This window comes from Phocoena phocoena, chromosome 5 (assembly GCF_963924675.1).
Source record: "Phocoena phocoena chromosome 5, mPhoPho1.1, whole genome shotgun sequence".
NCBI lineage: Eukaryota > Metazoa > Chordata > Mammalia > Artiodactyla > Phocoenidae > Phocoena > Phocoena phocoena.
Window position 1 is genome coordinate 20,325,495 of NC_089223.1, and position 23,857 is coordinate 20,349,351.

At 53.4% G+C, this 23,857-nt stretch overlaps 1 protein-coding gene across 1 annotated transcript in view; it reads right to left on the reverse strand.

Annotated features, from left to right (window-relative positions):
• PPP2R2C (protein phosphatase 2 regulatory subunit Bgamma) overlaps positions 1-23,857 on the reverse strand; it is a 134,792-nt gene that overhangs the window by 31,954 nt on the left and 78,981 nt on the right. The window contains exons 2-5 of the mRNA XM_065877336.1: positions 19,424-19,521; positions 17,071-17,236; positions 14,426-14,538; positions 8,945-9,122 (exon numbers count right to left, since the gene is read on the reverse strand). Of these exons, the coding sequence (XP_065733408.1) occupies positions 8,945-9,122; positions 14,426-14,538; positions 17,071-17,236; positions 19,424-19,521 (555 nt within the window). The remainder of the gene's footprint in view (positions 1-8,944; positions 9,123-14,425; positions 14,539-17,070; positions 17,237-19,423; positions 19,522-23,857) is intronic.

A 23,857-nucleotide genomic window follows, 5' to 3' on the forward strand; every position in this document is an offset into this window, starting at 1 on the left:
GGTCCTAGCACATGGCTGGTGCTTTTGACAGCAATTAAAGTGAGTTAAATCAGAATCAGTATTTCTCTTCCTCTGAAACAAATATGAAATTAAGCAGGGTGCAAAAGGTATAATGTTTGTTGCCTGGAAGGACACTCTGGAAAGACAGTGAGGGTTTGTGCTGGATTACATGCCTGGGTTTGTATCCAACCCAGAGTTGGGAGGGGAAACCCAAGGTGGGACAGAGCTTGGACACACACCTAGGTGGCTACCTTCTCATGGCACCGAGAAGGGGCAAACCAGACCCTGTCCCAACCTCTCAGGGCTCCTAGCCCAGCAGTGAAACCAGATATTAGCCCCATGATGGATGCTCCAGGAGAGACATACAGGGTGCACGTGATGAGATTTATAACAAGGCCCTGACTGGTCTGGAGAGTCAGGGAAGGGTCCTCTGAGGCAAAGGCATTAAGCCGAGGCCAGAGGGTGAGCAGGAGTTATCCAGGCAGAGGGTAAGGCTGCTGGAGCCCCAAGACGGAGGGACACAGGGCAGCTGACAGGGCTGTGGTCTGGGGTCAAGGGGGTTTTAATCAGGAGTGTGTTACAGAAGTGCCACAGAGGCCTTTCAGGAAGAGACAGGAAGCGCCATAGAGTTGCATGTCCCACCACCCAGAGGAAATGTTAGAAACATCAAACAGCCGCCAAACCCCATGCATCCGGCCACTTATGTTACGAATCAATCCCCACTCTGTCCTGCAACAGTGCAAAAAGCACCTGCTTCCCTTAGGATGTAAAACAAGAGCCAGAAACGTTATTGCATTGACAGGACTGGACGGACAATCTGAGTGGCTGAGGGCTAGGAGGGCCATGGGCAGGTGCACCCACTTCTCAGAATGGAGAGAATGACAGCGCCACCTACACGAGCTGCCGTGAGGATTAAGTGTAGTAAGTGCGGTGCGTTCAGCTCGGTGCCTGCGATAAACGTGCAGTAACAGTGGCCGTCCTGGGGGCCGTTACCATCACGACTGAGGGGCAGTGTGGCGTGACAATGACATGCATGGGTTCTGCGTCCAGAGGCCCCAAGTCTGAATCCCACCCACTTGCCAGCTGGGTGACTCTGGGTAGATTACTTAACCTTTCTGTGGCTTAGTTTACTCCCCGCTAAAAGGGGGATGTTAATCTTGTCTACTCCACAGTGATGTCGGGCGGATTACATAGGTGAATATGTGCACGGTGACAGAGTGCTGTCTGGCACAGAGAAAGCACTCAGTAAGAGGTGAAGGTGGTGTGGGAAGTGGTGAGGGTGATGGTGGGATGCAGCTCTGGTTTCGGATGGGGTCAGCACCACGGACAGCGCACAGGAGCCATCGGCTGCCGCGGAACCCAACCAACTGCCTGGCCTTGCTGAGCCCCCAAAGCAGTGGTGCTGATAACAGTTTAACAACATGCTTTCTGGGTGAAATGTTGACTTTGGAGATTCAGACTCAGGGCATTTCTAAGCAGACTCGCCCCACTTTCCTTATCTGTGGGAGGATGAAAGGAGGCAGCCTGTGAGGTGCTTGATGGTGGTCATGGGCTGGTATAGGTCCTGTGTTTATAGCCTATCAGCCCCTATGCTCACCTGCCGTGCTGCTCTCACAGCCCCCAGCACAGGAGGCACACCCCTTTGAATGGAGGAGAAAAGTGAGGCTCAGAAGGCCTGAGTGACTGTCAGGGTCGCTGTGTGAGTGTTGAAGGCAGGGTTGAACCCCAGGCTCTAGGGTTTTGGCCAGCACAGAGTCTGGTACATGGAGGGGCCTTGGTCGATCCCCTCCTTAGCTCCCTGTGCAGAAAAGAAGCCCAGTCCACAGGTGGCCGAGTGCTAACCAAGATTTGGAACTGCTTCAACATCCAGCCTAGCTTCAGCACCTGCTCCATAAATAGGAATTAGGAATTTGTTCCAGGCTAAGACTTGGTGTGATGCCAGCTTCCACCATGAGAAATCGCTCAGTGGGGAGAAAAATCAACTGAACCATCTTTAGAAGTTTCTGGGTGCTAAAAATAAAGCAGAGGTCCGTCAGCTGAGGCCTCCTGTGCAATCTGTTACCTTTAAGATGCTTCAAACTCAAGAAAAATCACCCAGTGCCGCCTAAGAGCCTCAAAATATTGGCATTAAAGGACTGAGAGGTTGTTTAAATAGATGTGGAGATGGCACTGGGGAAAAAGGGCTTCAATGACCAGAGAAGATGAGAAACAGCCTTAAGTATTTGAGGGGCCACCGTCTAAGGGAGAAAATAATACCGGCCAACTGCCAGGCCCCTTTATGTGAATGCTTCCTTTACTCCTTACAAATATCCATATGATAAGGAATTTGGCCCATTTTGCAGTCATGGAAATCGATGACAAAGGAGGTAAAGCAATGAGTCTGAGCCCAATTCTGCCGGAGCCCAGAGCGCTTCTCTTTAGTGTCTGGGGTCTCGGAGCCCCCGACCCTGGAGCCCAGGTTTGCAAGGAGGCATCTATATCCTAAGACCAGATGGAAACTGTGAACTTCCTCCCTCCAAAGTCACCATTTACAACCATTCATAAGCACCTACGATGTGCCAGGCCCTGCATTATGCGTGGGGACACAGAGAGGGCTCAGCCTGGGTTCTTAATCCCAAGGGTTTCAGCAGAAAATGGGGGAGGCATTCATACTAACAGATGATGAAAGCCCACTGTGACCAGGGAGTGTGGGCCCAGAGGGACTTGGACCAGCCTGGGAGGGGTGCAGGGTGGACAGAGCAGAGGTGACCAGGCAAAGGGGGCTGTCAGTGATGCATGTGGGCAAACGGGAGCCAGCCAGGCTACAGGAGGGAGAAAGGCTCCTCCAGAGAAGCATCAGCAGAAGGCAGAGCACTGCCCCCACCCCTGTAACACGAAGGGAAACCCAGTGATGTGAAGGTGTGGGCAAGCCTGACGCACAGGACTCTGGGGAGGTGGGCAAAGGCTGGTCACCAAGAGCTGCTGGGCACTGTTGAGGGATCTGGACATTCTCCAGATGCTGCTGGGGACCACTGAGAGCTCTCCACAGGGGACTGATGTGGTCAGACCAGAGGCTCTGATGAGCCACTCTCAAAGCTCTGTAGAGGGCCAGCTGGCTGGGCAAGGTGGGATTCAGGCAACAGTCCAGGCAGGAATGGTACGACCTGAGCTGGGCCTTGGTTCGAGTGGAGAGGAGGGCATGATTCCAGAGCCATCGGGGGAGAATGGAAAGTGCTTGGCACGTCTTTCCATTTTGTGGGTGAGAGAGAGGAAGGAGGCTGGAAGCCTCGGTGACAGACAAAGGCGCTGCACCGTGTATGTGCCTGGCACATGGCAGAGGCTCAGGAAGTACCAGGCTCCTCTCCCTCTGTTCAGAGCAGCCAAGTCTAGAATTAGAAGAGGAAAGGTCCTCTGAGTCAGCTTTATCACTATTCTTACTGGTGAAAACAATGCACACTTTTTCTCCTTTATTAAAAAGGTTTTCCTTTCTCTTAAAAACCTTTGCTAAAAAATCAATTCTGCCTAAGTAGAAAGTGTTACTATTTGGACACAAGGAGATGGTAACATAGCAGAAAACTCCCAGTGGCCTTGAGGACTGAACAGCAGCACCAGGGCAAATCAAGACATTGAAGAGCAAGAGTTAAAGGAATGTGAACCCCTAGGTCCAGAATCCCCCAGGAGGTACTTGCTCAAAAGGTGTTTCAAAATTCAGAGCAATTCCCCAGCTCAGCGTGGAGTCACAGCTGCCTTTCTGGCCTCCTCCCACGTTGGAAATGCAACGCCTCTTCTAATTACTTGGCTGCTATCAGACCCATCATCACACCTACGACCCACAGTCCTGACACCTTTCTTGCCAGGGGAGGCTGAACGCCATGCGACGGTGCCAGGTGTCTCTGCTCTGGGTCCCTGTGTCTTGTCACTCTAGTCGCCAAGCCGCAGCAGGCCATGGGGAGTGCCTTGTGCAAAATCATTCCCTGATGAACTGATCTCATCAAGGGACATTTCCACAGCCACCACATACCCTGGAGACTCCACTCAGCTGCTTCTGCCTGCCTAATTGGTACTTAGGTTCTACAGGCCAGGGCTGCCGTGAGCCCCGCCCTGGTGTCTCCAGTATTCTGTAACGCTCACACTCTCCTATCTCTAAGGGCCAAAACATTTGTATATTTTGATCAACTAACAATTCATTTTCACAAAATTAAAGGCTACACACAGGTTCAACAGAGTTATGTGGCAAGATCTGCAGCCAGAGAAGCCCCTCTGGCATCCCTCGGGGACCCCCCAATCCACTGATGCTCCCCCCTTGTCACTAGCTGTCACCTCCTCAACCTGGCTTAGAGTCTGGAGCCAACCATTATTTTCACTCCCTTGCATATGCCATCAGCCCCATGTCTGCATCTTCACTTTGCAAACCCGCTACCCTGGCTCCCTTTCCACCTACTCTGCCCCTGCAGCCATGCAGCAAAACGTGGCTGGAGAAAAACTCACACGACTGTGCTCACTGGTCCCACTCATTCCCCACAGCACTTATCGCCTGCTCATGTACTGGATACTTTGTCTATTATACTAACGGTTTATCAACATTACATTATATGTCCGTTCCAGGAGGGCATGGATCTTTGTCTCTTTAATTCAAGCACTGGGCACAGGGCCTGGCACACAGTAGGTGCTCACTAAATATACTGGCGAACGGTGTACCCTCCAATGTGTGGACAGGGCACCATCTGTGTTAGGAGGTGAAGCTGACAGTAATGACTGGGCAGGTCTGCCTGCAGTCCTGGGATGGATTAGTCCTCTTTTCTTAATAACAACTAACCTGTTCCAATGTCCCCTGGCCACCTTAGTCCAAAAGTCAGTTATGATACAGCCCCATATCTACGAAGTCTATATTTTAACTATCGCTCTACCTCCCGGCTTCTTGCCCATGGCCACGCTCCACCCTACCCATCTCCATGTCTCCCTGGATCTACTCGGTCTCCTGGCTTCCAGACTCGTCTGCTGGAATCCATTCCACCCACGACATACACCCACAGCCCTAGGGGGCCCCCTGCAAGGTGACCAGTACTGCTCCCCTGCTTACAGCGCAGCGATAGCTTCTTATTACCTGACAGCAGTTAGGGAGTTGGACAGTCTTCAGAACACAGACTCAGACACCAAGCAAGGCTTTCAGTTATTGATACTTTCTAGTCCTTTTGCTGAACGAGGGAGGAGCTCTCTGTTTGCGGGATCATATCTCTAACACCTGAAGTACTTCCTCGTCCCCACGTCCGACAGAAAGAACTTGCCTCGGGGTCTAACACGCGGCATTTACGGGTCTGCACGTGTGGCTATTTAACTCGAAGTGTGAATTCATTCAGACTATATGAAATAAACATTTCTGTTCCTCAGTCACCCTAGCCACATTTTAGGTACTCCATAGGCACACGTGACTGGAAGCTACCATACCACACAGTGCAAACAGAGAACTTCTCCAGCATCACAGAAAGTTCTACTGGACAGGGCTGAAGATGGATTTTATTCCCCCCCGCTTTTTTTTTCCACGGCATTTATCTCTATAGCTACCTCCTATTTATGGTATATGATACGTTTCACTTTCATTTATGCTAGTAAAATTAAAGTCCCTTTCAAAATGCATTTATTTAGGCAAACTTAAAGCTACTTGACTTAAAGAAAATTAATACAAATTAGAAAAAGATTGGAAAAGTAAATGAGAGAACGCATGGTGTACAGACGTAGTAACACTTGCAAAGGAGGTTTGCAAATGATCGATGTTTGGAGATCGGGGTCCCCAGGAGTAAGTCCCCCACTGACACCATCAGCCAGGCCCGCTGCAGCTGTCCTGGCCACCCCCCACCTTCCTGCCTCGTCACGTCACCCCCGTGCGCCCTGGGCCCTGCGGTAGCCTCCTCAAGCCACTGGGAGCATCCCAACCCTGCCTCCTCCTCAGTCCTCCCTGGTAGCCCAGGCACAGTGTGGAGACCTGAGTTACAGCAAGGATGGCGCCACCGGTACCACCCAGGTCAGGGCTGGGTCTCCCAGCAGTGCATGAGGCCCTTGAGGAAGAAGCTGAGTTTCTTTTATTTGTCCCTGTGTCCCCCGGGCTCAGCATGGAGCCTGGGACAGAAGAGAAATTGATGGTTAAACGAACAAAATTAAACAATCCCTTCCACAGCTGCAGGGCTTTGCAATTTTTAAAGGGCCTCAGCATTCACGGTGTCATAGAATCCTTATAATAGCCCAGGGAGATAAATTGGTCAGGGCTTACGGTCCCCACCCTAGTCCTAGGATAAGGAAACCCAGGCTCCAGGAGGGTGGGTGCCGCTGTCCCAAGGCTGCAGCCCGAGGGCAAGGCAAGAAGCACTGGGCCAGGCCACGGGACTCTGTCCCCGGCGGGGGGACTTTGGGCCAAGCCCCGGTCTCCCCAAGCCTGCATCTCCTCATCCATAAAGTTGGGTGATGATAACATTGCCACTGATGGGTGGCTTTCATGCCACTGTGAGCGCCAAGTGAGACTGTGAATGGCAAGCTGCTCTCTAAGCTGTAGAGTGCTGTGCAGGAAGCTGAGTCCCACGCCTGCCCCGTTTGCAGACCTGGAGCTCCTGTGTGACTCCTCATTTCATTCTGCTGGGAAGCAGGTCAGCACCTCAGACCTGGCAGTGGATGTCTGTCTGTGCCGCCCACCACGAGGGGCCCCCAGCTCCTGGAGCAGTGCTTCTCCCAAGGAGACCACCCTTCCCAGATCCAGACACTGCTGGAGGTGGAGCTGACCCCTCCAGCACCAGGGAGGGTCCTGGCCAACCAGAGCATTGCACCCCCAACAGAAGTGGGTTCAGGGGTGCCCCTGAGGTCCAGGCAGAGCCCACGGGGTGCCACCTGGGGACTTGGTGGGACAGTTCAGAGACAGCGGGTCTCTTTTCTCCCGGACTTTACTCTGGGAGGGCGGGGCCTGAACTGCTGGTGTCAACTCACCACCATGTGGAGGCTGAAGCCAGAGCAGAGATCAGAAGCAAGAAGCAGAGAGAGCCATCCCAGGACACTGTCTGAGCCCCTGGATCCACCTGTATTCGCAGCTCTCTTGGTTCCATAAGTCAGTAAACGTCTGTTTTGCGTGAGCCAGCTGGAGACGGGTGTTCTGACCCCTGACTAGCTGGTGTCTAAGGACCAGGGAGGGGTGGGACCTGCTGGGGTCTGTGCCTGAGTGGAGGGTCCAGCAGAGGACCAGCCCAGCCCGGCCCTCTCCATGCGGCCAGACTGAGTTCCCACCCCTCAGAGCAGCTCCAGCCCCAGCTCCTCCTGGAACCTTCCCGACCATCCCAATCCACTTCTGCCTTCCAGGCCCCGAGCACTAAGGAGGGAGGAAGCAAACAGATGCTAACGTTTCCTGACACGCTTTAAGCACCGGTGTGGTGTTGGGTGTCTCACGGGGGCTCGCTGAACGCTGCCGTCCTATGGGGGAAGGGTCAGGGAGGAGACCGAGGCTCAAGAGGGGTGCAGTGACTCACCAAGGTCACAGAGCTTAACGTGGTAGAAGCAGACTCCCAGAGACTCCCAGTGGCTCCTCCGAAGCCCAGGCGTTTGCCCCGCACCCTCTTGCTGGGCTCAGGGAACATCAGATGCTTGCTCTCAGCCCTCCCAGCTCCGAGGTCTCCCTGACCTGTGGTCTCTGGCCAGTTTCTGGCTCTCGGCCCCCCAGAAGCCGTTTATCACTCCTTCTCTCCTCTAACCGCGCCCCCCACCCCACGACTGCTCCCTTCTCCACCCCACTCCCTCCCCGCCAGTTCTGGCTTCTGCTCCAAGGGACACAGCCCGATCCTGACCTGTGAGAGGACAGCACAGCAGGCACGACCCCCTGTGTTGGGAGCTTCTCGTGGCAGGAGCTGTATGGTCTCAGCTCTGGTTGTCCAGGGCCACCCGGCACCCAGCACCAAGTGGACAGTCAGAGACATCTCTTGGGGGGGGGCGGTCATCCCACCTTCTTCCACCCCACGTCTGGGCAGCATCCTTCACAAAGGGCAGTTGGGTGGAAAGGCTGGAAATGAGGACTTGGGGCTGGAGGGCCCGGGTTTGAAGCCAGCTTCCCAGTGGCTGCTGTGAGCTCTAACCACGTTAGCCCGGGCGCTCTGTGACTGCGTTTCCTCACCGTAGAGAACCTGCCTCCCAGGATTACTGTGGGGGTGAATCGAGTTCTCGTTAACATGGGGGTGAATCGAGTTCTCGTTAACAGGTGTTTATCAGGTACAGAGCCTCACTGGGCGTTATTCCTATTCCCATCATTGTTGTTGTTGCTATTTGTCTGTAGAGTAGTGGCACCTGTAGGTAGTAACCTGCCTGCTCTGTCCACTGTAGCCCTCGTTGGGCCAAGCCTCAGCCTGGGCCCCTCTTCAGGCCTATGTTCTTTCTTCACCAGTCAGTGGGGGCCGGAGTCAATCCTATAATCCTATTGCCCAGACACATGGGGCCACCAAGCGGGGCTGCCTACCTTGACCCCATCCAGCTGGGCTTATGACACCCCAGGTGTCCCTCTAAGCCCTGGGCGGGACCCCAAGGTTGTTCATCAAACACTGACGCGCCTGCCTCAGGCCCAGGGAGGAAGGTCCAGAGAAGCCTTCAGTCGACTGTCTCAGGGAGGTCGGCCACCCCTTGCCCGGGAGGGCTGAGCCAGGACTCCATCCCCTCCATGGTCCCCAGTGAGGCCCCCAGATGACGGGATGATGGCCACCCTGGAGGAGGCGAGGGGTCAAATGTAACCCTCAGCGGCCACGGTTGTAAAGTTTTCATAAACTCATCATAATTCCAAACCTCGGCCTCATTCACACTGTGAGCCAGGAGGCACCCCGCCAAAGAGGCTGAACAAAGCGGAAGCTCCCAAGCCCGCTGGCTTACAGCAGGCCAACTGACCTCCCACCTGGGAGCCACCCGGCCGGCGGCGTCCACGGTGGGGCCGCGCCACGGCAGGAAAGGATACTGAAGCTCCGGTCGGTGATGGCCAGGTGCCAGAGGTTGATGCGCAGGTCGTCCGCGGACATGTACGTCTCGCAGTCACTGTTGACGGAGATGGAGTTGATGTGGTAGGTGTGGCCATTGGCGAAGACCCTCCGGGGGCTCACCTCCACCATCAGATCCATAGGCTTCAGCACGGGAACCTGCGGAGGAGGAGGGGCGGTCAGAGCAAGGGGAGAGGTGATGGGGGAGGGGTGCTGGCAGGAAACGTCCAGGGCCACGTGATCAAAAGGAGAGGCCTGGAGCCCGCCAGTGGGTGTCCATCCTGCCCGTGTCAGAAGTCAGGAATGCCACGGGGCCACGTCCATCGGCACCAGCCCTGCAGGGAAGCCTGCCTCCTTTGCTTGGCCTCCTGGGATTGGTTCTGAACCTGCTGCGTGACTTTGAATGAATGGCTGAACCCCTCTGCACCCCAATTTCCTCACTTCTAAAATGGAAGGAGAAGGTACTGTGGCAGAGCCAGATTTTCCACCAAACATTTGTGTCCCCTTGTCACGGGGAAGTGGCTGCCCAGGCAGGGACTATATTTCCCAGCTGCCCTTGCAGCTGGGCGTGGCCACATGACTTTCCCGACCGCTGGGGTGTGAGCACACTGATGCCCGGCACCTGGGGGCCAAGGCTTAACGGTTAAGAGGCAGCTGTGCCTTCTCCGCCCTCTTCCCTTTCCACAGCCAGAAGGTGAGGATCCAGGCTTTAGGGATGGAGGCACATGGGATGGAAAGAGCCTGTGTCCCTGCAGGAGAGCCGTGTGCCATCCAGGATGCCTATACCGGAGCTTTCCTTGAGTGAGAAATACATTTCTGTGTACTCTGCCCGGGGGCTGTTACAGCCGCTGGTGTTAGCGGAACTCGTACAAACTCCCAGAGACAGTGTCAGATAGCACGGCTTTGCTTCTCTCTGCACCCTCTGCCTGGAATGCTCACCCCAACTCCTCCTGCAAGATCTGGAGTTAACAGCCCTTTGGATGTACAGCCTGCCACACCCCTGCTCACCCCCAGCACACTGCACACACTGCTATCAGGGCTCTCGGTGTGCACTGCGGGGTGTTTTGGGCACGACTCTCCGTTCCAGTAAACTGTAAGGTCTTCAAAGGTACAGACAGACAGACACGGCCTCACTGATCTCTCCCTGGCCCAGCCCCAGAAAATGAGGGCTGGCATTGCCATCCCCATGTGACCAATGAGAAGACTGGATGCCAAGATGAACTGGGCTTCCTAAGTCACAGAGGCAGGAAATGACAGAGCCAGGACCAGAAGCCAGGTGTGACTGCCCCCGGGGCGTCACGGCGCAAAGGTGTAGACCTGAAACCTGACTCGGCTTCAACCCTGCCTACTAGTGTTAACCTCCATTGCGGCCTTCACCTCTCTGGGCCTCAGTTTCCTTATCTGTACACTGGGTAATGCTGGTGCCTGCTCAGGGCTTCTGTGAGGATTCCATGAGTTGATGCAGGTCAAGTGCGCCTGGAACATCACTCGGTCCACAGTGCCCTCCTCCCCCTCCTCGGGGGGTGACTAGGGGTGGCTGAGCCAGGGCTTACACAGACACAGTTTCCAGAGTGGGCCTGGACGGGGGTGGGGGGAGGGGGGTGCTGCAGGGGCAGTGGGAATTGTGCCCAGGAGAGAGGCAGCAAGGCCATCCTCGGAGTGAGGAACAGAGCACATTCCGGTGAAGGGGGATGCAGACCTTTGTCAGCTACCTGCAGGGCTCCTGAGCCCCGGGCAGCAAGCACCAGGTAGAATGGCATGAATCCACTCAGAACTGGGTGGCAGCAGGTGATGGGGGACCCACTGCTTGCACTCACGTGGGAGAGAAGATGATAGGCTGATACATGTGTGTGTGTGTGTGTGTGTGTGTGGTCTCGGGAAGCAGTAGGTGCTCTAAAGAAAAATAAAACAGGTGAGGGGACAGAGTGACAGGGCAGCAGGGGCTGGTGCCTGGCTGGAAGAGTGACCAGGAGGTGACATATGGGGAGGGGCTGAAACAGGCTGACGTGGGACCCTAGAGAATCTCCTTCTCCCAGGGGACCTCCCCCAAACCCACCTACTCTTAGGCTAGGCCTGGGGCTCCCTGGGGCTCCCAAGGCCCTGTAATCCCTCATTATGGCCTTGACCACGTGGTAAGTTGTTGTCTTCTTGTTTGTTTCCCCAATGGACTGGGCAGCACTTAGGGGCGCTGTGTGTCTTCTTGTGTTCATCTCTGTATCTCTGGTACTCAGCCCAGGGCCCAGCACAGACAGGTCTTCAGGTGAATGAGTGAATGGGTGAGTCAATGAACAAATGAGCTATGTCCCTCCCTGGGGGACAGCTGAGATGGGAGGTGACAGCTTTGGTGCTGCAGTCGGGGTGGGTAAGCACTAAGCATTCCTTCTGGTACAAGGCAGCTCTGCAGCCACCGTGAGATGTTCTCATGTACCAGGGCGCCCAGTGTGAGCCTGTGTGGGTGTGTGAGCCTGGGTATGTGTGCATGAGTGTGTCAGCGTGCACATGCATGTGCCCGAGTGTGCATGCGTGTGTATGCACCTGGCTCTGGGTGGTTCTTGTTTTGAGCCTGTGCTTCGGGACTGTCTGCTCGCGCGTCAGTGTTGGTGTGTCTGGGCCCCTCTATGGGGCCTTCCGCATGTCCGCCGGTGTCAGATATTCTACGTCAGCTCTGAATCTTGCCTTCCCTTCCCTCAGGGCATGGCCACCACCTGCCCTGGGGATCCCTGGAGTCTCTCTCAAGCCACACCTGCTCCTGGAGAAGGTCAGGGCATCGCTGGCCTAACAAAGTCTCAGCATCTCAGTCTGTTCTCCCCTCCTTCCGGCAACGTTGTTTTCCCCTGGCAGCCCTGGAACTGTTCACCCAGTGCTCCAGCCATGCACCGCCATCCCCAGACCATATTTCAAAGCCAGAAAGCAAAAAGAGGAGAGGAAGAGGGAAGAGAAACCTGCCCTGAAGGTTTGGAGGTTTCATGAATAAAACTTTCCTCGCACCCGCGCTCTTCCAGAAGGTACAGTGTAGTCAAGATGAAGGCCAGGAGGACAGACACATGAACACTAAGGACAGAGCAGTGTGGGATGCAAAAGGCTAGAGGGGACAGAGAAGGATAAGGATTCATCTGGCTCGTGTAGGAAAGACTTTCAGAGGTGGAGGCTAATAGGGTTTTAAAGGATGAATAGGAGTTCACCAAATAAACAAAGTAGAGAAAGGCATTCCTGTGTGTCCCTGTGTCACAGAGCTGACCTCCAGTGTGGGGGTGACTCCATGTCTTATTTCCTTGGGGGCCTGGGTACACTTCGGGGGTAGGCACTCAATCTCACCTTGCTCAGCTCTGGGATCCCAGAGACCTAGCACAGGGCCTAGCAGACAGCAGGTTCTCGGTAAATAAAAGCTGCCTCTAGCACAAATGGCCCAGATTACGTAGAGAGCTTCCCAGGGTTCGGGAGGCTTGGGTGAACTGGGGAGGAGACGAGGTGAGAGGCTGGATGAGGAAAGACCCAGGCACCCACGTTCTTTCCCCCTTTCTTCTCCTTCAGCCTTAGTTTACAGTTAAGTGCCATTTCGGGATGTGTGTGACATACAGAGAAAAATCTCAGACGCTGGGTGGGAAATAAACAAGATTCTCATGGGCCACTGGCTCTGCCGCAAATGCCAGGCCAATCAAGAGGTGATAATTGCCTCCTCCCACCAGATGAAACCCTCATAAACTTTCTTGGGGCTTGGAGGTGGGGGGAGCGGGGGGCACCCTCACTCCCGTTATTCAATGTCAAAGCTAATTGGCTCCCCTGCTTTCTCAGAATTTATTTGTGCAATTTGCCAGTCATTTAGAGGCCAATGTGTTTAAACATTTATTCCTCCTTCTGGGAACAACACTGATTGCCATTTCATATTTATGACAGTCGGCTGGGTGCTGAGTGTGGGGTGCTTGCTAAGCCGTTGCAGAGAAAACGAATCGTTATCTCCTGTTTGCTGGTGAGGAAACTGAGGCACAGAGAAGGGAAACGGCCACAGCCATCTGACCAGCGGTGGTGGGTCTGTGAGCAGTTTGGGAGCCTGGAGGGGCCTTAGCACCACCGCGGCACCAGGCAGCACCACTGCCCGCTCGGAGCAGCAAACACAGCCACGGTAGGAACCCAGGGAGACAGCATTCCGTGTGATGTGAACTCAGACCTTTCAAATCTGCTGAAGAGTGCAGTCACCTCCTGACGCTCAACCTTGTTCAGTCTTGGGACTCAGGCCCCCTCCCTGAGCAGGGCCTGTCCCAGGCTTAGACCGGATCTGCCCCCAGACTCTTCATTCACTGTGGCCTCCTGGTGCCTAGAGCAGGGCTGGGCGGTACACAGCAGGCGCTCAGTAAGTGTGGCTGAATGAATAAATCTGGCATCACCTCCAGCAAACACAGGGGTGGCTGAAAGCCACCAGGTTCTGGAAGCCAGGGACAGACAAGGCGGCTTCAGTGTGCTTCCTGCAAGAAGCCGCTAACCATCCCCATGGCTCCCCTGGGAGGCAGGAGCTTCACTTCCACTTCACGGAGGAGACTGGATGCTGATGCTGACTGTGGAGCTAGACTTCCCTGGGTTTGGATCCAGCTCTCAGTTTCCTCATCTGTAAAATGGGGATGACAATCACGTACCCTCTATAGGATTTTGCTGAGGACTGAATGATTTTATAGCCAGAGTGCTTGGGAGACACATGCTCAAGTGTCTGTTCTTGTTCCAGATGAGGAATCAGAGGCTCGTGGTGGCCAAGAGCCCTGCCCAGGGTCACACCGCCAGGACGCGGCGGAGGCAGGATTTGAACCCGGGTCCTGTGACTCCAGAACTCTTTCATATCTCCCAGCCTCCCTGCTGAAGAAACATGAGTCCTTTTGCTTTTCACCGCATCGGGAGCAAAAGCTTGCCTTCACACGGCTCTGCCACTTAACCCCTCCAGGCCGCTCTTACATCAAGGCAATCTTTGCACTGAGCCTTCATAAAGGCTGCAAGAATCACAAGTTCTGGGTGTCCCTCTGGCCCTCGGCAAAGGGCCGGGAACCCACAACGCTCCGCTCACAGGTTCTCCTCCTGGCTCTGCCACTTGCTCAGCTGAGCTGCTCTGGGAGAGTTGCTGCCTCTCTCTGGGCCTCGGTTTCCCTATTTGTATAACAAGGGATTAGAGACCCTGCTCTCCAGCCTCGGGGGCAGCTGAAAAGGGCTTCATGGACACGCATCACCTTGCCTCATCCTCACGGGACTTCCAGAAGAAAGATGATCCTCTCTGCTTTGCTGGGGAGGAAACTGAGGCACAGAGCAGGAGAATGATGGCGGCCACCCAGCAAGTAAGCAGCCCGGCTTCTTAAAGTTCTGGATCGGAACCTGACCGTGGTTCAGATCGCCATGGCCCTTCCAGTCCTGAAATCCTCGCTGTGTAATAAACAAAGCACAAACTGCTCTTCACTTGCCAGAACTGTCCGTGTGTCACATCTTACCTGCAGTGATGTCACCGTGGACAGGTCTTTAAGCTTCCCCTCCTCATCTTTCAGGTTATAACCCTCGGGCCTCTTATCACGTTCGGTAATCTTCCATAGTTTGATAGTTTTATCTTTAAAAATAGAACAAAGTGAAACAAGATACATGATGAACACCAGCATGGAGAATGGAGTTCCCACTCGGGTCTGCTAGATAAGGGTGCATGAACCCACAAGTTCCTTAACCTTGTCCTGTTCTTGGACGTGAAGTTTCTTTCTAATTTGACTCCTGTCAACTGATGCTATGAACATCTTTGCAAAGGGAACGTTTGTCGTCATGCTCGAGCTCCTCACAATGGATCCCAAAGGTGAAAGTGTTGGGTCAAAGGGCATGACCCTTTCAAGGGCAGTTATCAGTCTTTCAACTAATCTCCGCAAAAACTGTACTAACGAAGCTTCCTGTTTTTTACACTTCATTGGCATCCTATTTCCTGAGATGCATCCCGCCCATCCAGAAACTCAGCTCTCCGGAAGCCTCACTTCTCTGGAATCCTGCCAAGAACATCAAAAGAGTAACATTTCCCAGCTGTGACGGTTCATTTTAGATGTCAACCTGGCTAAGCCACGCTACTCAGATATTTGGTCAAATGTGTGGATGTCACTCTGAAGGTATTTTCTAAGGTGAGATTAACTTTTAAATCCATGGACTAAAGCAGATTATCCTCCACCATGTGGGTGGGCCTCCCCCAGTCAGCTGAAGGCTTTAGAGAAAAAAGACCGAGGTCCCCTGAAGAAGAGGGAGCTCTGCCAGCAGATGGCCTTCAGACTCCCAGGCCCTTCGCTGGGTCTCCAGCCCGCCCTGCAGATTTTGGACTTGCCAGCCTCCACAATCAGGCACGCCAATTCCTGAAAATAAACCTCTGCTTATATATCTATACCTAAGTCTACGTCTATATCCATATCTGTCTACACTCACACACACACATACACCCATCCTGTTAGCTCTTGGTACAGCACCCAAAACAATCACCTCCATGCTCCTGAGGAGGAAGGGGAGAAACTGCTATCAATTACACACTTGACAGGTGCCCATGGACAGGCTACTAGGAAAGGGTGGAGCTGGGATTCAAAACTGGGGGTGGGAAGCTTTGAGGGTGTGGGTGTTAGGAAATTCCTGAAGCTGCCCTTTCCTCCGAAGAGGCAGGCAGAGAACGACACTCTGTTAAATGATTAAAAACAAAAAAGCAACACGTGAACGAGGCTCAGACGCCGGCCCTGTTCTAAGCTCCTTACGATGTCATTTCCTTCCAGCTTCCCCAAAACCCTATGAGGCAAGAACAGCCATCAAGTTCAGAAGAGGAAGTGGCAGGACCAGGGTGTTAACTGCATTAGGGACTTCTGCCCTGGGTGACCTATTCTGGTGGTGGGGGACCTCTCATTACCTCTGTTCCAGCACCTGGGAAGGGCCCCTCTGCCTCTGAGACGGGGTTTGCTGAACATGACTCCGTGCCAGGCACCCCTCAGGGGACACAGACAATCAGAATGGCAGGAGCTCCATAGGGCAAGCCCTGGAGGGTCGGCAGGGGTGGGAAGGCCCACGGGAGGGACACCTCACTCTGCTGAGCGGGCAGGGAAGGCTCAGTGGGAGCTGACACCCAGCGGAGGCCTAAGGGGTGAGGCGGGGTGTTGGCCGGGTGGGGGCAGGGAGAGCCGGCCTTCGGACACAGAGATGGGGTGGTGGCTTGAGTCTGACCGGTTTAAGGGATGCCGTGAAGACCGCCCTAAGGAGTCTGACTCCCTTTGGTAGGCAGGTGGCATCATCTTATAAGATTCATCTACCCTGAAGCAGTACTGGCTGGCCTTGGGGTGCTGGGTGGGCAACACCTCCCTCCACCCTTGTTGCAACTCCAGAGGGAGTACAGGTGAGGAAACTGAGGCTCAGAGAAGCAAGGCCACTCCCCAAGGTCCCCAGGCTGGGACAGAAGCCAGGACCCTCCTAACTCCCACCCCAGGCGCCTTTTATGATGGGGCTGAGAGGTGAAGGAGGATGAGCGGTGGACGTGAAGGTGGGAAGCGGGGCCTCTGGCTCCAGGCCCACTGCCGGCAGAGGCCAGATGGCCCCAGGAACCGCAGCCTCTGAGTGGACCGCAGCAAAGCAGGGGTCTGGCCGGGAGCCTCCTTGGGGGCTTCCCTGGGGATGCGTACCGTCTCCCAGAGGCAGATGGCCAGCGGCCGGGCAACCAGCGCTCCTCCTGCACCATCCACTGAGGACCCCAGATCACCCGGTGACACCCTCCACTCTGGGGTGGTCTGGGATTATGGGGGTTGTGGATAAAGAGGCAAGTCTGAATTGAGTGTTGACTGTTTTCCCTGACCTGGCCTCCTTTGTCCGTCCCCAAATTAAAGTATTCACGGACATGCTCAAGGAGCTGCTAGTTACAGCAGAGGGAATAAGCCCCCAGCCGACCACCAGGAGACGGTGAGCAAGTGTATTCGCTGCATGGAATTTACCCGCTGCTCAAAATACTATTTTTCAGGAGTTCTAAAGACCTAGGAAAAAGCTCACAATGTAAGTGAGGTGAGACATGGCATTTGATGACAAACTGCTACAGTACGTGTGCATAAGAGCACGCGTGCCTGCACACACGTGCACACACACGCCTCACCGTTGGTGGACAGCAGGGAGTGGGCGGCATTCTGCTGAGGGAGCCACTTGATCTTGTTGATCTTCTCCTCTATCTCCAGACTCTTGAGATAGTCGAACTCCGGCTCGTGGCTCTGGAAAGTGCTGTAGACGTCATACTCGCCCTGGCTGTGCGGCGCATTTTTACTCTGCAAGGAAACCAGACCCTGAGCTCCAGGATGGTGGGGCGGGGCGGAAGCCGGCACTGGGACAGGGACGGGACTGGTCCAACCCACGCAGGGCCTGGAACAGCCATGGTGACCGGGCATCCGAGCCAGGGTCCAAGGAAACTCTCTGCTTTTTAAATGGCCGGTACCTTGCTGTGCAGCCATGGCCAAGCTCCATCACCTCCTCCGTCCAGTAAGCAAGAACAAGGGCAACCACGCCAGCTCATGTTTACTGAGCACCTACTGTACACAGGACACTGAGCTAAGTGCTGCTCACGCCTCCTCTCATTCTATCCTCGACGCCCCTCTGTGATGGGCACCATGACTCCCCCCACTTTACAGATGAGCAAGCAGAGGCTCAGAGGTGAGTCGACCCCCGCGCCCCTCCCCCAAAGCCACATGTCCACAAAGTGCTGTCACTCACTCCACTGAGGTCTGTCTGGCACCAAGGCCAAGGCTCTGATCTGCTCCCACATCCTTGTGTCCAACTTGGGTCTGACTGGAGGAATGAACGCATTTTGGAGCAAATTTAACATTGGGGCCAGACACCCTGCAATGTCAGACAGACACGGGGATAGACTGGGATAGCGTATCCTCCCCCCAGCTTTCCTGAGTGGGTCCCCTTCTGGTTTGGTCAGCCAAGCTCATTATAGTAAGGACCTCCCGGTGGAGCCCCCAAAATAGTGAGGTGGTGAGTCCATCGCAGGTACCAGGGACCACTTCCTGGTAGACAATTCAAGTTTATATGACAACATGAAACTACAACTAAAACTGCCCGGGAGCAAAACAAAGGTAGTCAACCAAGCACAATTTCAAGTTTTCTGTTGGTTTTTCAAAAGTATCTATTTATATATTTCTTTTCCTGCTGTGTTTTTGGAAAGCTTTAAAGTTCTTCAATATTTTTGCCTCTAATTCACTTCATCTCCTGTAAGCACTGGCTATGGAGAAGGTCAGTGGGACCAGAATTAAGAAAAAAATTAAAGGAGAAATATTCAAAACTGAGAAACTTGCGCACCTACCAATTTAATTTCTTTCTGCAATTTGGCAAAAAGAAGACTTGGCTTTGCAATCCCCAGTGGGATCCTCTGGTCCTTCTCATGAATCAAAGTGCTCCAGCCACAGTACTGGGCTCATTGGATAAGCAATTTCTCAGCTACCTGCTTTCTGGCTCTGTGCTCTTGGTAAGTTATTGCAACCCTCTGAGCTCTGATCTCCTCATCTGTAAAATGAGGATGACAATAGCACCTAATGGCACCACGAGGGTTGTCATGAGGGAGGGTTATGGGAGTGAACACAGGTGAAGTCAGAGCTCAGGGAACGTCAGCTGTGGGGAGGATGATACTGCAGCTCCTCTCCCCCCTTCATCCTCTCTCCTGCCCCCTCTTCTCCTTCTGTTCCTCGTCCTGCTTCCCCTATCCTCCCTCCCCCATTCCTCTCCTCCCCCCACCTTGGTGTCACCTTAGATCCTGTCTTCAGCATCTAATCCCAGCCCTGAAAGGCAGGGTGGTGTGTGAGTGACAGACCACACCCAGTCCTGGTTTCCATCCCTGGTCTTTGCTCACTAGCTGGGTGACTGTGCAGGCATCCTCATCTATGAAACGGGGTGTCAGTCCCCACCCTCAGAGGTGGGCAGTGAAAAGTAACTGGGAAAAGCACGTGGAGAACAAAGTGAGGAGTCTGCATGTAGTAGGTGCTCAACAAATGGGGCCTTTTAAGCACCAGGTTCTTCCAGTGGTTCAGAAACATTGCCTCAGGTAGGCTGTTCCAGACAGCAGACCTCACTGGGGCAAGGCCCGGGGCTGAGCAAAAGCGCCAACCCCAGACAGAGGGCCACCCACAGCTGCAGAAGGGTCCGTCCTCCCCTCCACCCAGCTCTGGCCGCACAGCACCAGCTCTCCAAGGCAGAGGGCAGTTTAATCAGGAGTCTATTTCTCCAGGGTCTAGGACACAGTGGCCAATCAGCAAACTTCCACTCAGCGGAGGGGGTTCAGAATATGGTGCTGTGAGTCGACCCGGTGGACTCCCTTCCCTGGGCCTGCCCGGTCCCATCCCTGCATGCCGCGGCGCCCTTTCATCCAGCCCAGGCATCCCGGCAGGATGCCCAGAGGCCCCCTGCGGGTTAAAGCCCGGGCTGAGCCGTAGTCCCCCTCCCACCAGGCCCCGCCGCACCTCCGGTTCCCGCTGGAAGATGACGACCCGGCCACCCTTGTCGCCGGTGGCCAGCAGCTCCCCCGTGTGGTTGAACTCGACGGTAGAGATGATATCGGCTGTGGTGGAACAGAGACAGGAGGATGTGGCTCATTAGGACCCAGTGCTGTGCAGGTGGCCAGAGCTGCGCGTCCAGCCCCAGGGCCCCCATCGGATAGCAAGAGCACTGACCAGGGGCCCGGCCCCCTCCCCGCTGGCCGTGGGACAGAGACCCGTTCACGGGTGTCTTTCCTTCCTTCCTGCTCCCCTTCCTCCTGAAGCAGTCTGGGGTTTCCTCGTGTGCTGACCAGGTGACTGGGATGCAAGTCTGACACTAGCCCAACTCTGGGGGGCCACAGAGACCAACTGTGCCCCTCCCTGCCTCCACTGAGCTCCCCATGGATGGCGCCCCTGTAACCTTCCCATTCCTGGCCTGGACCCTGTAGGCACCAAAGGCTTCAGCACAATGGATCTACTTTCAAACAAACCACACATCTGACTACTCCTCCCGGCAGCCCCACGCAGGTTCTCGTACTGTGTCCTCCTTCCAGCCGCCAGGATGATGGGTCACCCCTCCCCCACCCCGACGCATGGGGTATTTCTGCTCAAACCCCCTCGTCTGCATCCTTCCCTGCCTCAGATGAAGGCAGTTCCATCCTCCCGCTGGCTCGGCCCTGAGCCTTTGGGTCACCGTGACTCTCTCCTCTCTCTCTCTCACCCTCCAAATCCAGTCCTATTGTCTCAACCTTCAAGATACATCCAGATTCCATCACTTCTCCCGCCTCTCGCCTGGATGACTGCAACAGTCTCCCATCCGATCCCCTCCATTTCTCCTGGCCCAGACGCAAGCTGGCCTCCACAGAGAAGCCACAGGGAGCCTTCTCGGACCCCTCTAGAGGCTCCCCACCGACAGAGGAAAAGCGAAGGTCTTCAGAGTATCTAAAGCCTTGAGCGACCTGTGGCCCCCCAAGGCAGGCCACGTCAGGAGCCCAAAACTTCACCCTGTCCCGCACTTGCCCCTGGCACTTGGCATTGCCTCCCACCCTGAGCCGGGTACCGTGCCCTGTGATGGGCTTTGGCCTGCGGGACGCCAGCAGACAAGCCGCCGTCCTGCGCTTCTGCCGCGGCCCCGGAGGAGGACCTGCCCAGGCCCGCAGCAAAGCCGTCCAGCTGAGCTGCCTGGTCACCCAGTCCAACCAATCCTAGATCAGCAGGGCTGGCAGATGTGTGACAAAAAATGTTAGTGCTGAATGCCCCGTGTTTTAACTCAATGAAAGGTAACGGATCCCCACCCCAATTCCTACTACTCTCAGCCCTGCTCTCCCACTCCGACTCAGGCTCCTCGCTGATTCTCAAAATACCAGCTACCTTTTGTCTCAAGAACTGCTCTCTCAGCCTGCAGTGGTTTTCCCAGTCCTATTTGCTATTCCATACATGCCTTTTCCTTTTCCAATCACGTGCCTTCAGAGGCAGCTCCTGACCCGCACTGGCCTCTGAGCCACAGGTAAATGCCAACTCTGACGGCAAAAGGAAAGAGGACAGAGGGAAGGCGGTTCAGAAGCAGGATAATGGGCTGGATGTACTCACTGATCAGGATGAGAGCACATTTCATTAAACTTGAAAATAAAGGGAATAAAAAACAAGGAGAGCCGCTCTTTGGGATCACGGAGATGCTCTCTGAGTGTGGAATTGGCCCGGCTGCCTGACACTTGTCCCTGTGTGGGCAGCCTGCCTGGCCCAGGGACACAGGAGGGCCACAGCCGGAGGCACAGCCCAGCAGTGCCGCGTTCCTGCCCGTGGCTCTGGTTCTTGCTGTTTCATGTCAGCACGCCCTTAGGGGGGAAGAGCAGGATATAAAACTGTATGTAAAATGTCTTTAATTATATAGACCAGTGATCACAGCCATGTTGAACAGCAAACAAACTGGGCAGAGGGAAAACAAGCTGGGAGAGACTTTTCTACCACGTTAAACAGAGATTGCTTTAGGGCGGTTGAAAGAAAATATTTTTTTTCCTTCTCTTTCTATGTTTCCATGTTTTCTAGATCTTCTGTAATGAATGTATATTTCTTAATAGCTTTACTGAGGTGTAACTGATATACACAAAAATGCACATTTTTAAAGTAGGCAATTTAATGAGTTTGGACATATGCATGATATATATTATTTTTACGATGGAAAAATAACAATACTATTAATTAAAACGCCAATGTAACCACTGGTATCCAGAGCAAATGTGGTCCATAAATGCTGGGCAGCTACCACAGTAACAGACAGTAACACCTGCAGGAATTTACAATTTATATGTCAGTTTTATATCCACTGCCTCCTTTGAACCTCATGCCAGCCCCTGAGGGAGATATGACTATCATTTCTATTGGCAACTGAGGAGATGGATGGAGGCCCATCCACAGTGACAACCCCCTGAGCTGTTCATGGACCAATCTGAAGTCCTGGGTTGGAGTCCTGGCTTCAACGCCTGGGCTACGTGACCTCGGGTGGGCTACCTCACTGCTCTGAGACTCAGGTTGTCCTCTGTAGCATGGCTATAGTACAGTCTTCCCGTGATTAGAAACTCAGGAGAGATGTTGGAGGTGAGAGGGTTTGGGAGGGTTGAAGGACCGTAACACCAAGGAATGATGACTAACCAAAATTTACCAGACAGAAAGTCAAAGCTTTTTCTCATCTTTGCTTCTGGCCTGCCAGCTCAGAAATGTGCCAGATAAATCTGAGATTCAACCTCACTGTACACATTTGGGAGTCCTGACCACCAGCCCCTCCAGTCCCCTTCTGCAAACATCTACAGAGCAACTACAGACCTCAGGCCAGGGCACTGCTTCCTCCGTCCCAGGAAGGGGCTGGTGGGTATTTAACATCCATTCATTGTTACAGTGTCTTCTAGAGCTTGCCTTAGGAAAAGTTACCTCCCCTGAGAGCTGGAAGTTGTCATCAGTAAAATCATGCAATTGGAAAGTCCATGCTCTCATTTTGGAATGTTTGACACATCTCCAGCCTCAATACCACCTCCCCCAGGAAGCCTTCCTGGAGAGCCCTCCTGCCCCCCAGTACAGTAGTCTCTCCTACAACTGTGGTCTCATGCCCACTATGTGCCCCTCATTAGATGTCAGGCCCTGCAGGGGAGACAGCAATCGGAAGAAGAGGCAACACTGGGTGAACTTCTTATTTTCACGGCTTTTAGCCTGAGGACAGGTCCCAGTCTGTGCCACGTGGCTACTGAAACTCAGATAGAAAGTCATACTTTAGGCTCTATAAACCAGAAGACAGAATCTGGGGAAATCCTAGTAGCTGCAAAATGAGGTATTTAATCCTGGAAATGGGGTCTAAAGAGCAGTCCCCAAATGCAACACATAAACTCTGCCCCAATCTTTAGCTGGCTGCAAACTGCACACGTACACACGACAGACTCCAGGCAGAGCTGCTAAGGTTAAAAGACATGAGCCAGGATTTGTGCTGGGACAGAGTTCGAACTTGAGTTCAACCAAGTTAACTGCCTACAAATGCAAAACAAAACCAAACCACTCTTTGGAGGGACACACTAAACATCTAGAGTCTCTACGGTATTGTCATTCTCAACACCCAGGATATTCGCCAAAATTATACGAAGATATACAAAGAAATAGGAAAATATTACTCATACTGAATAAAAAGACCATCAAGGAAAGAGACCCTGAAGTTCCCTGGATCCTGGGATTAGCAAATGCAGATTTTTAAAGTAGCTATTATAACTATGTCCAAGGATATAAAGGAAAATTTGCTCTCACTGCATGAAAAGAAAGGACATTTCAACAGAGAAATAGAAGCTATTTTAAAAATAGTTAAATGGACAAAATCCATAACTGAAAAATACCACGTATGAAAATCACGGAACTGCTCAACAGGAAATTTGAGATGACAGAAGAAAGAGTTAGTAAACGTGAAGATATATCGGTAGAAATTACGCAACCTGAAGAACAGAGAGAAAATAAATTTAAAAAGATAAAGCACAGAGCCTCGGGGATCTGCCGGAAAACATCCAATGTCTGTGTGTACTTGGAGTTGCAGAAGGAGAGGCGAGAATAGAGTAGAAGAAAGACTTGAAGTAATGATTGAAAAATGCCCCAATATGGTAAGAGACTTTAATTTACAAATTTAGGAAGCTCAGCTAACTCCAAGTGGGAAAAATACCAAGAAATCACACCTAACCGTCAAACTGCTGAAAACCAAAACAAAAATGAAAATTTGTAAGCAGGTAGAACAAAAACCACATATTATATTCAGAGGCTCCAAGACTCAGATAACTGCTGATTTCTCATCAGAAATAACAGAGTTCCGAAGGCTTTTAAAGTGATGAAGGGAAATTTAAACACCTGTAAACCCAGACTTCTGTATCCAGTGGAATTATACTTCAAGGATAAAGG